Below are 14,421 nucleotides of genomic sequence, written 5' to 3'. Positions count from 1 at the left end.
CTGGTTCATATGGCTCATTAACAGTTAGAACCTGTAATATTTTTTAAATTGAGGTGAAATTCACATAACATCAATTTAACCATTTGAAAGTGTACAATTCAGTGGCATTTAGTACATTCTCAACGTTGTGTGACCATCACCTCTCTCTACTTCCAGGACATTTCTATCACTCCAAAGGAGACTCTGTACCCACTAAGCAGTCACTCCCCATTTCCCCCTCCTCCCAGATCCTGGCAACCACTAATCTGCTTTTTGTCTCTATGGATTTACCGATTCTGGATATCTCATGGATGGGATTACACAAGATGTGGTTTTGTGTCTGGCCTCTTTCGCCTAGCATCATGTTTTTAAGGTTCATCTGCACAACATTGTATCATGTATCAGTACTTCATTCCTTTTTATGACCGAATAATATTCCATTGTATGGATAGACCACATTTTGTTCATCCATTCATCCACTGATGGACGTTTGGGCTGTTGCCACCTTTTGGCTACTGTGAATAGTGCAGCTGTGAAATTCATGTGCACATATTTCTGTTCTCTTGAGTATATACCTAGGAGTGAAATTGCTGGATCATATGGTATCTGTATGTTTAACCTTTCATGGAATGGCCAAACTGTTCAGAGTTTACAGCAGAGCAGCTGTACCATTTTACATGCCCACCAGCCATGTACAGGATTCCAGTTTCTCCACATCTGTGCCAACACTTGTTATTTTCTGTTTGTTTTTTTAATAACCATCCTAGTGAGCATGAGGCCCCTGGCATTTTTATTTTTTTATACCTTCCCTAGTCTTCCCCAACAGACTGACTTGTTGATGGCTGGGATTATGCTTTAATTGGCAGCTACATGGTGTGAGAGTTAATACAGGGGCTGAGCTTGCATCCTGTCCTTCTTTATGATTTCTTGAGTCACTTGGCTTCTCTGAGCTGGAATCCCTTCATCTGTAAAATGGAAATTTCTAGGGCTATTGAGGGGAAGAAATGAGATTGAGCCTTAACTTGCCGGGGTGAGTGCCTGGCCTAGGGTGATTTCTCCATAAAGGTTTGCTGTAATTACCATGTTCATGACTTTCCAGGCCCAGGCCCCAGTAACTGTTGAATAAATGTTTGTTAAATGAATCAGCCCTTCGATGTTGCTCAATTAGCCTTCTTTCCTATTTCTACCAACTGTTCCCCAAATTCCCGACAGCTCTCTTGCAAACTGATCACTCCCAAGACAGAGAGAAAGAGTGGCTCGATCAATGGAACGGCTTCCCTGGAAAAATAGAACATGAAAACCTTGATATGCTTGTGTTGGGGGTGGAGTACCGGGAGAGCACGGGAAGACGAAAAGAAGCTTTTAGATGACAAGCAACCTTCTTAGAAAGGTGATGACACCAGGACGCTGCCTCGTTGAGAGTTCAGTCAATGGCCTCAGGGGAGGGAAAGAGCAGCTCTCTAGCTCTCTCCACTCCAGAAAGCACTCTCCACTTAGAGAGGGCTTGAGGGCCTCTTAGGCGCTGAGCGCTCAGGAGCTGTCCTCAGGCCCCTCTCTCTCCATCCATCTCTTGAACTGGCAACCGGGGCTGAGCAGGCTCCCGTCCGGTCAGCCGCTGGGCAGCTTTCTCTGGCTCCGGGGACCCTTCCAGAAACCACGTCTTCTCACCCTCCAGCCACACTGGCCTTCCCTCTGTTCTTGAACACACCGGCTTGGTTTCGCCCTCTTTTCACTTGCTGTTCTCTCTGCCTGGCGTGTCCCCCGCCTCCAAGCTCACCTCACGGAGGGGCCTCGCCCTCCGACCACCCTGGCTCACATAGCGGTCCCCATGTGTGTCCCATGGGTCACCACTCTCTTGCCTAACTTTTCTTGCTTTCTTTTTTACTATTTATTTTGTGTTTTTAAATGAAATATTTCTAACATAAAACAATAAAACAAACACCCGTGTACCCGTCTCCCAGACTTGACAAGGGCTAATGTTCTGCGCTACTTGCTTACTTTAGATCTTTCCTTTTAATCAACTTTATCGAAGTAGAATTTACATACAATAAATACATACATTTAAAATATATAGTTTATTGATTTGGGGGCAAATGCACCTGTGTAACCACTACCACAATCAAGATACAGAATATTTCCATATCCCCAGAAGGGCCCCTCACCTCCCGTACCCTGCAGGAGTTTTCTTCCTGGTATTCAACATTATCTGAAATTACCTCATTCATGACTTTTTTAGTCTGTTTCCTGTCTGTCTTCACCGCCAGAGTGTATGTTCTACAAAGGGAGGGACCATATCCCATTCCCAGTCCAGACACGTAGTAGGCCCACAAGCAATCTATGGAAGCCATGATATTGTCTTCATTATCCTTGTGTGTACACATCCCGACACACATGTCTGAGGATATCTGTGGGGTAAGTTGCTGGGGATGGAAGTACTGGGTTAAAGAATATTTACTCTTTTCTTGTTGTCACAAAAGAGACATCTACCCCCCTTTCTCTTGTCTATCCAGGGTTTCTCAATCTCAGCACTGTTGCCATTTGGGCCTGGATCATTCTTTGTTTGGGGTCCGGGACTTACACTAGATTTGGGTATCCTACAAAGGGAAGGGTGCCAGGAGCATCCCTGACCCCGGTTGTGACAACCCAGAATGTCTCCAGACATTGGCAAATGTCCCCTGGGGGCAAAATTGTCCCCAGTTGAGAACCACTGGTCTGTGTCCATAGGCTAATTTCTTGCCATCCTAAATTGTTCCTCTGTTGAGCCCATCCCTAAACAAACTACCGTCGACGACTAGATTGGTTGAATCCATTTTTTGCCCTGTTTATGCAGCTCAGCTGACTGAATTACAAGTCCTGATCCCTGTCTTTACAGCTACATCATCAAAGGAGATGCTGGTTTGTTTTAGAAGCAGGGAAGGCAGCACTCTGACTTATAAACCTGGGAGGAACAAAAAGTCCACAGGGCATGAATGGCGTCTCCATGGCCTGGGCACCAGCATAATTCACAGCATTCCTTGCCTGAGGACAAATATGTCTTCAGGGTCATGCTGTGAAGATGCGGCATCTTCCAGGCCTTCAAGAACAAGAATGAAACCCCTAGCAGATGCGTAAAGGGCTCTGAACTTCTTTGACTACTCAGGACACTGAGTTGGCCGTTTCTTTCTTGAAAAATCTGCAAGCTTATGTGCCCGGAGCTGGACGGCAGGAACCTAAAGGGTGAAGGAGGACAGGTGGGGACCCAGTGACGTGAAGAGGCAGGTCCCATCTAGAGGGCACTGCATTGTGGCCAGATGTTGCCAGGTGGGAATGTGGGCCCAGCCTTGCCAGACCTTCCTGTTTTTCAAGAAAGACAAGAAATCCAGACTGTTTTTAGTGTGAAAAATCTTGATTCTTAAATTTTATAATTATTAGCAAGGATTTATCTGTTTAAACATGATGTGAACCAAACAAAACGCATCTACAGGCTGCCAGTCTGCAACCTCTGAGTTAATTTACAAGGTTGTTTCTTGTTTGGGGACTAAGTCACTCGGTTCAGAAATCTTTAGGTTTGACTCTTCATCTAGTCTACAAATCTTTATTGAGTATCTATGGAGCATTGTTCTAGAGCTGCCACTTGGCATTAATTTGCTCAAATGACTGACACCAAAAGGGATAGAGATTATGGGTGTGTGAGTGGGTTGGTGGATGAAGAATGGATGGATAGATGGATAGATGGATGGATAGTTAGATAGATAGGCAGATAGATCAATCTGATCTTTTAGAGATACATGCTAAAATATTACAGATGAAATGATGTGATGTTTGGGAATTACTTCAGAATAATACAGGGAGTTGAACAAGGGGATAGGTGAATCAAGATTGGCTATGTGATGATAATTGTTGAAGCTGAGTGATGGTGGCTATGAGGAGGTTCCTTATACTCTTCTGCCTTCTTTTGAATATGATTGGAAATTTCCCATACTAAAAATATTTGTTTTAATGTCCTTATCAGTTAGAAATGCACTCTGAAAGAGATATAGGTAAAATGACGTCATGTCTGGGACTTGGTTTAAAATATTCAGGGGCTTCCCTGGTGGCGCAGTGGTTGAGAATCCGCCTGCCAATGCAGGGGACACGGGTTTGAGCCCTGGTCTGGGAAGATCCCACATGCCGCGGAGCAACTGGGCCCGTGAGCCACAATTACTGATCCTGCGCATCTGAAGCCTGTGCTCCGCAACAAGAGAGGCCGCCATAGTGAGAGGCCCGCGCACCACGATGAAGAGTGGCCCCGTTTGCCACAACTAGAGAAAGCCCTCGCACAGAAACGAAGACCCAACACAGCCATAAATAAATAAAAAATTTAAAAAAAAAATAAAATAAAATATTCAGCTAAAATTTTTCACAAGTCAGGGTATAGATGTGCTATGATCTGAATGTTTGTGTTCCCCTCCCTACCACCTGCAAATTTGCATGTTGGAATCCTGACACCCAGTAGGATGGTGTTAGAAGGTGGAGCCTTTGGGAGGGTGATTAGGTCATGAAGGTGGAGCCCCCCTTGAATGGTATTAGTGCCCTTACTAAAACTCCAGAGAGCTTCCCAGCCCTCTGTTGAGGATACAGTGAGAAGTCCGCAACCCTGAAGAGGGCCCTCACCCAACCATGTAGGCAACCTGGTGTCCCAGCCTCCAGAGCTGTGAAAAATAAATTTCTGTTGTTTATAAGCTACCCTGTCTGTGGTATTTTGTTATTATAGCAGCCTGTATGGACTAAGACAAGATGAAACATCCTTCAGCAAAATGTTGATAATTGGTACAATTGGGTGATGGGTATATGGAGATTCATTGAACTGGCGTGTTTAATTTGTATATGGTTGAAATTTTCTACAGTTAAAAAAATGTTTAAAGGGATAGAGAGGTGGGGGCCTCTTGTTTCTAGGTACTTTTGGAAGTATGGAGTCATGCACTGGGTGCGTATGTGAATTTCCCATGAGCGTGGTAATGTTGACAGCAGAGGAATGTGTGCTCTTTAACAAGGGATGTCACAGTCTGAGCTTGCCTTGGTGAGGCGAGAAGCATGGGCTCTGTTGTGGACTCTGCCTGCAGGTTGAGAACAGATTTCTCACCTGGATGGTTTCCCTGCAGGGTGGTCTTCCTCCCTGTTACCCTGCAGAGAGGCAGAATAGCACAATGGTCAGAGAATCTGGAATCAGCCTCCCTGGCTCCAAGTGCCAGCACTACCACTTTCTAGCTGTGTGTGGCCTTGGACATGTTTCTGAGCCTCGTTATGAAGGTTGAACTAATAATTACATGTTAAGTACTCAGCACAGAGCTCGACATGTAGCATTTATTTATTATCGTTATTGATGCTTTTGTTCTTACTATATAGTGGCTGCTCTGAAACATTCTAAGAGTGGAACAAACTTTCTGAAATAGATGGAAAAAAATAAGTGGGGACAGAGGCTAAAAGAAGTAAAAGAAAAAGGCACTTACTGTCAGCTGATCCACCCACAGAAGTCCATTTGTGAGCTGCTAGAATCAGTTTCCTGCATGATAGGTACAAAAAGAATACCAAAAAAATGCACCTTCCTGACCATATCCTTCCTCCACAGAATGAGGTAGAACTGGGGGAGCTGCTTCTGTCACTGAATTATCTCCCTAGTGCTGGGAGACTGAACGTTGATGTCATTCGAGCCAAGCAACTTCTTCAGACAGATGTGAGCCAAGGTTCAGGTACTGTGTGGCCTCTCCTTCCCCCATTTCTTTAACAAGCCATCTATGTTTGTTTGACACAAGGGACCTGATTTTCTTTTTCTTCATCCTGGAGACTATTAATTAATACGACCCTTTGAGGGTAAAATAGCATCCAGATCTAGGATGTTAGTTCAAGAGGAAAAATAGGGGCTTCCCTGGTGGCGCAGTGGTTGAGAGGCCGCCTGCCGATGCAGGGGACACGGGTTCGTGCCCCGGTCCGGGAGGATCCCACATGCCGCGGAGCGGCTGGGCCCGTGGGCCATGGCCGCTGAGCCTGCGCGTTCGGAGCCTGTGCTTCGCAATGGGAGAGGCCACAGCAGTTAGAGGCCCGCGTACTGCAAAAAAAAAAAAAAAAAAAAAAAAAAAAGGAAAAATAAACGATCAGTTGTTTCTTAGGATGAGGCAGGTAAGTGATACCATTACAGTTACTCCATTTGAAGCAGGGGTTTGACCGAGACCAGGTGTGATAACTACTGAAATTTAGATCCTCTTTGTACACATGCAGCCCCAAAGTTACTTGCCTTTCCAGATGCTATGCATGTAATGGAGACACCACCCTCCAGGTGGCGGTAGCGTGCACTGACCATGTATTCTAATCTATGAGAGCGGTGGACACACCCTGAGGTTCTTTTCCTAGCTCTTTTCAAGAGTAGCATAAGTCTTTATAAATCCCAACTCTGAAAAGACTGTTGTATTTAAAGTGCCTATAACACACCAATTCAAACGTGACTTTTAATGAAATAGAACAGATTACATTCCATTTGTATGTAGCTTTCCCATGACAGCAAAGGATATTATCATGAAAGCAGCCATGTTTGCTCAGTAGTGGAAATACAGTCTTCTCTAAGTGTAATACCTAAAATAAATTATTTTTGCTATAAAGTGACAGCTGAATTTAGAAGACAACTTGTATTCTCAAAAACCACATTATAAAAACAGGTTTTGAAGGGGCCAGTAGAGGGAATGGTATTAAGGCTGGAGAGTTTCAGAATCACCACAATGGGAGAGTCAGTATGATAAAATGATTAAAGGCTCCGGAGTCAAACTGCCTGGAACCAAAGCCTAGTTCTACTGCTTATAAATAATGTGGCCTTGGGGAAGTTACTTAACCTCTATAAGCCTCAATTTCTCCATCTGAAAAATTGAGATAATAACAGTATTCATCTTACTGGGTTGTTTAAAAAGATACAAAATTAGATAATGTACCTGAATCTCTTTGTAAACCATAAAGTGATCTGAGAATGATAGTTATAATTCTGTTTTTCCCTGTACGGGCTGTGGGCTCACTGCCATGTTAATGGGTCTCTAAGGGCAGACAACTAGGACAGGCTCTGGGTCTAGCTCCTCTTCCACTAGCCTGATCTTAAGCAAATCATTTCCTGTCTTGAGTCCTCAGTTTCTTCATCTGTAAAATGAACACAATGCCTGACACACGGCAGGAGCTCAATAAATTTTGTATGACTAGAGTAAGAGAGAGAGGGGTGAGCAGATAAGCAGCTGGATGGGAAAAAGGAAGAATATATAATAGATGGATAGATGGGAAAATGGATGAATGAAAGGAGGAGTGGAAACCTGGAACGGATGGACTGATGAGAAACGAAAGGATGGGTCAGTGGTTGGGCTGTCAAATGTATGGGAAGTTGGATGGATAGGTAGATGGGTGGATGGTTGGATGGATGGATGGATGGATGGATGGTTGGATTGGGTTTCCTGATCTCCAACGCTATGATTCTACATCCAATTCTCAGATCCCTTTGTGAAAATCCAGCTGGTACATGGACTCAAGCTTGTGAAAACAAAGAAGACATCCTTCTTAAGAGGCACAATTGATCCTTTCTACAATGAATCCTTCAGCTTCAAAGTTCCCCAAGAAGAACTGGAAAATGCTAGCCTAGTGTTTACAGGTAGGTAGTGTTCCAGACATTGATGAACTGCAGGTGAGGCATATTCAGTGTATTGTCCTAGGGATAGAAGGTGATCTAGAGAGGGTGATGTTTAAGAACTTCACACCTGGTATTCACCTACCTGGGTTTGAACTCACCATTTGTGGACTTGGAAAAGATTCATAGAACCACGAAGTATAATTGTTACAAATGTAAATTTTGGAGCCAGATTTCCTGGCACTTCCACATAATTACTAAAGTCTTGGGCAAGTTACTTAGCCCAGGGGCTTCCAACCCCCAGTTTGCGGACCGGTACTGGTCTGCGGCCTGTTAGGAACCAGGCTGCACAGCTGGAGGTAAGCAGTGGGGGAGCGAGCGAAGCTTCATCTGCTGCTTGCATTACTGCCTGAACCATCCCCGCCATCGCTTGTATTATCGCCTAAACAACCGTTCGACCCCCAACCTCCGTCTGTGGAAAAATTGTCTTCCACGAAACCGGTCCCTGGTGCCAAAAAGGTTGGGGACTGCTGAGTTAGCCTCTCTGAGCCTCAGTTTCTTCCATCTATAAAACGTGAGCAATAATAGTACTTGCTTCATAGGTTTGTCGTGAAGATTAAGTAAATTGTGTCTTTGAGATAATAGTAAATGCTGTGTTAGCTTTGACAATATGATGAGTCAAGTGGCTTATGGTCTAACAGGGAAACATGAGAAAATAGGATCACCTAACTCTGAGAGGAGGATTTTGAAAGGCTTCCCAGAGGACATGGTATTTAAGTAGAGGCTTCAGGTGCCACACTCTGGCTGAATCTATTGTTTCCAGCATGTAATTTAATCTACTGTTTCCAGAGTGTATTAGTTATCACCCCAAACTTTAGTGGCTTAAAATAATCAACACTTATTATCTCATAGTTCCTGTAGGTCAAGAATCCAGTCATAGATTTGCTGGGTGCTTCTGGCTGAGGTTCTCTGGCAAGGCTGCAATTAAGGTATTGGTGGGGGCTGCAGTCTCATCTGAAGGCTCAACTGGAGGTAGGGTGGGGATCTGTTTTCAAGCTCTCTCACATAGTTGTTGGCAGGAATCGTTCCTTGCAAAATGTTGGCTTGAGACCTCAGTTCCTTCCTGGGTGTTGGCCAGTGACCTTGCCCACGTGGGCTGCTTCATTGGGCAGTGCACAACATGGCAGATGGCTTCCATTAGAGTGGGCAAGTGAGGGAGTGAGAGAGGGTAAGCAAGACAGAAGCTCGAGTCTTTTTGTAACCCAGTCTTGGAAGTGACGTCCTATCACTTTTGCCATATTCCACTCATTAGAAGCAACACGCTAGGTTCAGCTCACATTCAAGGGGAGGGGATGATACAAGGGTGTGAGCAACTCGCTAGGTCCAGCTCACATTCAAGGGAAGGGGAGGATACAAGGGTGTGAGCAACTCGCTAGGTCCTGCTCACATTCAAAGGGAGGGGAGGATACAAGGGTGTGAACAACTTGCTAGGTCCAGCTCACATTCAAGGGGAGGGGAGGATACAAGGGTATGGATACTGGAAAGCAGGGATCGTTGGAGCCATTTTAGAAGCTGCCTCCACCCGCACAAGGTAGTTAGTAGAAGTAATGGTTATTATTTCCTGTGTCCTTTTCACAGACCTCACCTATATTATTGCTAATATTCATCACAGTCTACCCTGTCAAGTCAACATCATCCTCATCCACTTACAGGGCAGGGGACTGTGGCCTAAAACATAAGCAATCCACCCAGGGTCTCAAGCTGGTAAGAGTCAGGATTCAAGCTCTGGTCTTGCTAGCTCCTTAAAATCAAGGGATCTGCATTTCCTCAAGCACCCAAGTAGTGCTGGCATTAAGGATCTGACATCATACTTTGAGGAGTTCTGCCCCAGAGTCATTGGAAACCTTCATCTGTTTAGATCCAGTCTAGAATCCTTGGTGCAGGTGTCCCAAGAAAGCAGGCCATGGCTGAAAAGTCCTTGCATGCAATCCTTCCACCGCACAAGCTTATTGCCCCTCTTCCCCAAGATTGCTAATGTTCCGTGCTCCAAGACCCCTCCAAGGCAGGCTGGTTCTGGGCTTTCTCAAGACCTGTCACCCAGAGAGTCTGCATCTAATCAGGGCCACCTGCCCTAGCAGATGTAATGATTTCTGATAGAGCCTGTGATGGCTTCTGTCCAGATTGAGTTACCAACAGACAAGGACCCCACTCCCCGGAAGGTTTCAGGTCAAGACAAGACAGTGATTCCACTGACTCCTTAAAAGTAGCCAGCAGGCACTGGGAACCATATTGAAGCATGACTGGATCCAAGTATGGAAGATCGATTCCTCCATCCCTCCTGAGAATAAAGGACTTAACCTTGCACCTTTAGATCAGGAAGGGGTTCGGGCAGGGGGTGGGTTGCATTGAGAGAGCCCGTGTGGAAAGTCCTGACACTTTTGTATTTTACTTAAAATTTTATGACAAAAGTAGCCCATGCTTGTGAGTGATACAACCGAAGGATGTGTATGGACGGAGAAGCAGAAGAACAGAGGGGTTCATTGCATAGCCCGGGTGCTGACTTTGTGGCCTTGGGCAAGATCTGCGAGCTTCGGTTTTCTCATCTGTGAAACAGGGATAACCATACAAGGAGACCTCAAAGGACTGTTATGTAGATTAAATGAGATCCATTCATAATCAATGCTGAGCACTGTGCCAGGCACAAAGCAAGCCCTCAGCTAACTGTTAACTATTATTAAAAGGAAATTTTACTCTCTTCCTCACCCCTCCTTCCAGGCCCTTCTCCCGGAAGTCGCCACCTTTAACGTCCTGGTGTGTCTCACTCCACACTTTTCCCCTTGTTCACACAAACATCATCCACATACGGAAGAGTCAGTTCTTTCCAAAAGTTATTCATTAATTCCAGAACTGTGTATTAAGCAATCCCTGCTCTTCTGGAGGTTTCTGGACCATTCTGTGAATGTCACTCTGAAACTTGCTTCTGTTTCATTAACAATAAATGTGTTCAGTCCCTCCAGGTCAATGCAAATATGAATGGATCTAACTCTGTTTTTAATAACTGCATTATATACCATCACATGGTATACTGTGATAAAAAGCCAAGGTTATTCATTCTGGGGGCATGGGTAGGAGTGTGTGACAGAGCTTCAGAGCGTGTGATAGGAACTCTGGAGTACCCTCTCCAGAAAAATACACAGAAGGACGGAAAATTTTGCACACAGTTCAGAGGTGTTTTGAACCCCTTGAATCCCATATGTGAGGCCAATAGGGCAGAAGCCTCAAACCCGAGTGGCGCTTCCAGCCCCACCTCCCCACCGTACATCCCTCATGTGACATCCCTCCTCCCCCAGCTTTAGGGGGCAGTTGTCAGCTGCGGCCATCAGCAAGGCCTGTGCTCTCCATTTGTGGAAGACCTGCTTCTCTCCTTTAAAGGTTGGTGTTTCGGGCCCCTAGCTCGGGTTTCTCTCCTCAGGTTAAAAGCCCATTGAAAATATTCTTTGTAGAGCAGGAAGGATTGCAGGCCTCTGCGCCCCCTTAAGCAAGCGATTCTCAAGCCTGGCTGTACTTTAGAATCAGCTGGGAGCTTTAAACTGCTACCAGTGGCCAGATGCCACCCCAGAGACTCTGATTCAGCTGGGCTAAGCCGGGGTCCTGGGCTCTCTATAAATTTCTATATTTTTTAAGCCCCCCAGATATTTCTAATGCTCAGTTAGCCTTCTGAGCCACAGCTTTGAGTGGAAATCCCAGCTGGGGTGGCATTTTACATAAAGGCCACTGGCTGGAATAATAAAGAAATGTGGATTAAGCTGGTATCTATCTGGGCAAAGCCGTGATTCTCCTGAATTCAAATGCATAAGGTTCTAACTTGCTTTATTTATCAACTGGGGGAAAGAGCTGTCACCTCTAGGCTAAGGATCTGAAAGCCAGAGCATTAGCATGTTTCCAAACACTTCCTAACAAAAGGAAGGTTGGTCTGCAGTTGAAGCATTTGTGGAGAATCCTGGTAAAAGCCTGTAATTAGCTGGTGGGCTGGGCTTTCTGAGCAGTTCCTTTCCTGTGTGGGATGAGGGTTCTTCTGCAGTTTGCAATCGGGTGATTTCTGCAGCTGAAGTTTAAAAGAAAAGAGGGGAAAATTTGCTTTTTGACTCCTGAGACAGCAGCCTGAGGTCCAGAGGACTTCCAGGTAGTCAAGTGGAATTGTCCACTGGGCTTATTGGGCTGTTATTGGAAGTAGGAGGAAAAAAGAAAAGAAAGAAAAAAGGAAATGTAGCTTGATAACAGCTCTTCGAAAAATTAAAAATAGAATTGCCATATGATCCAGCAATTCTACTTCTGGGCATATGCCCAAAAGAATTGAAAGCAGAACTCAGACATATTTGTACACTCGTGTTCAAAGCAGCCTTATTCACAACAGCTAAAAAGAGCGGGGAGGGGGGCGGAGCAGGCAACCCAAGTGTGCACTGATGGATGCATAAATGGATAAACAAAATGTGGTGTGTCTAAACGGTGGCATGTTATTCAGCCTTAAAAGGAAGGAAACTGACGCATGCTCCTACACGGATGAACCTAGAGGACATTATGCTAAGTAATAAGCCAGATATAAAAGGACAAATAGTGTGTCATTCCCTTTATATGAGGTACTTAGAGTAATCAAACTGATAGGGACAGAAAGTAGAATAGAGTTACCAGGGGCAGAGGGGAGGGGAGAATGGGGAGTTAGTATTTAATGGGTACAGAGTTTTAGTTTGAGAGGGTGAAAAGATTCTGGAGATGGATGGTGGTGATGGATGGCTGCACAATGTGAATTGTCTTAACACCACCATATACCTTAAAATGGTTAAAATGGTAAATTTTATGTTACGTGTATTTTACCACAATTTAAAAAAAGGAGAGAGACAAGAAATGTAGCTTGAGCTCCGCAGAACCCCAGTGGTTCAGAGTAGTTCCTGGATGCTGAGGCCAGACCCTTGCAGACTGTCCTCCCTGAGGGGGTAAATGCAGTGGTTAGGGGCCAGACCCTTGAGCCAGATGCCCAGGGTTCACTCCGTGATCTTGGCACTTTCCTTGGCCTCTCTTTGCCTCAGCTTCCTCATCTGTAAAATGGGGACAGTGGCCCTTACTTCAGTAGATGTTGTCAAGCCCAAAATGAGTTAATGTATGTGAAGGCTTAGAATGGTGCTTGGCTCAGAGAAAGTGCTCCTTCAGTGTTAGCTACTATTATTGTTAGTTGATAGACACCAGATTTATGCAGCCAGATGCCATCTTAAAGCTTCTGAAAGAAGATGGGTAATTATACATAAATAAATAATATGTTCTACCCACTTTGTCAATTTAGAGTGTGAGATTCTGTGGAAAGTCCAAAAAGGGAAGGACTTATTTTACAGACTTACCTGGGTGGGGTATTGTCTCATCTTCCTGTCCCTCTCCTTCTGAGTGTCAGAGGAAGACCCTCTGTCTGCTTGAAGGTGAAGTTTGGGGGAGATCGCTAGGTTAGAAGGAACTAAAGTTTATGTCATGCTCCTCTGGCCCTATGCCTCTGTCTGTTTTCCCTAACTACCCTGGGCTTCCTGGCCTTCTGAAAAGCATTCAGAGGTCTTACTCATCTGGTGACCTTAGTCAAGAGGCACTTAGCTTAGAAAAGGTTGCCAATGCCTGGGGGCAGCAGGAGTGGGGACCCGCTGCCCACAGGCAGCCTCTGATGGCAGAGCTGGGGGCGGGCAGGGTCCAGCTGCCCAAGACAGGAACTAACCAGGTGTCCGTCCCCACCAAACGAATGTTTTTTGAGCACCTACTATGTGCCTGGCACTGTGCTAGATGCTCCTTATTCAGTAGACAGCCAGACATTCATGACACGTGTTCTCATGGAGCTTTCTTCTGGAGGGAGACATCAATCAAATGCCACAGCAGAGCGATGTAATTGTGAGTTGGCCTAAGGGTTATGAAACAGAGAAGCAGGGCCTATTGTAGAAGTGCCTGAGCCAGTCTGGGGAGTGAGAGGAGGTGACATGTGAGCTGGGAGCTGAAGGGTTTAGGGAGGGAGAGGAGATCAGGCAGGGCTGGAGGAGAAATCGAGGCTGACTTCACATGTCAGCCTGGTGCTAACGGGTGCTAACCCATGCCCTGCTGCCCTCCCCTCCTGTTAGAATTTCTCAAGGCAACTGCTGCAGGAATTGGCCTGGGCATAGGCTTCGAAGGGGGCCTGTCAGTGATAACCAGTGCCGAGCGGCTGCAGAACACCGGGGAAGGGAAGCCAGGCAATGAATGACACTCCTAGCTTTTTGCCAACTCTTAGTGTCTCTAGCTAGGACTAGGGAACACGGCACCTCAAACTTTCACGTGCACAGGCATTCCCCAGGGATTTGTTAAAATGCAGATTCTGACTCCGTCTGGGGCGGGGCCTGGGATTCTGCATTTCTAACAGCAGCCGGGTATGCCGGTGCTGCAGGTCTGCAGACCATGCTTTGGGGAGCAGATATGCAGAGACCCAGAAAGTGCTTCAGGGTGAGTGATGGTCTTTCTGCCTGTGTTAGAAAGAATCAGACTCTCCAGCTGTGATCCTCACCTCTGCACATCATTAGATTTCTTAACCCCATCTGTACGTTAGTATTACGTGGGGACTTAAAAAGATCCTGATGCCCAGGCCCTGGCCCAAAGCAGCCAGGGCATTTGTATCTGGGGTGTGTGTGGATGTGTGTGTGTGTATTTATCAAAACTTCCCAAGTGGATCTCTTGCACAGCCTGGGTTGGCAAGCGTTTGCCTGTCCTGTTCTGCCTCCCTCCCGACCCCAGTGTCTGCTTGGAGGCTTCCCAGGCCCCTCTGTGAGAGTGAGTTC

At 45.7% G+C, this 14,421-nt stretch overlaps 1 protein-coding gene across 1 annotated transcript in view; it reads left to right on the top strand.

The window, feature by feature from the left end:
- Nucleotides 1-13,853, top strand: part of SYT17 (synaptotagmin 17) — a 68,288-nt gene extending 54,435 nt beyond the window's left edge. Inside the window, exons 6-8 of the mRNA XM_055089745.1 lie at nt 5,567-5,687; nt 7,457-7,612; nt 13,732-13,853. Of these exons, the coding sequence (XP_054945720.1) occupies nt 5,567-5,687; nt 7,457-7,612; nt 13,732-13,853 (399 nt within the window). The remainder of the gene's footprint in view (nt 1-5,566; nt 5,688-7,456; nt 7,613-13,731) is intronic.
- The last annotated feature ends 568 nt before the right edge of the window (nt 13,854-14,421 follow it).

The sequence above is a fragment of the Physeter macrocephalus genome, chromosome 14, assembly GCF_002837175.3.
Source record: "Physeter macrocephalus isolate SW-GA chromosome 14, ASM283717v5, whole genome shotgun sequence".
Classification (NCBI taxonomy): Eukaryota; Metazoa; Chordata; class Mammalia; order Artiodactyla; family Physeteridae; genus Physeter; species Physeter macrocephalus.
This window is presented reverse-complemented; position numbering and strand designations above follow the sequence as displayed.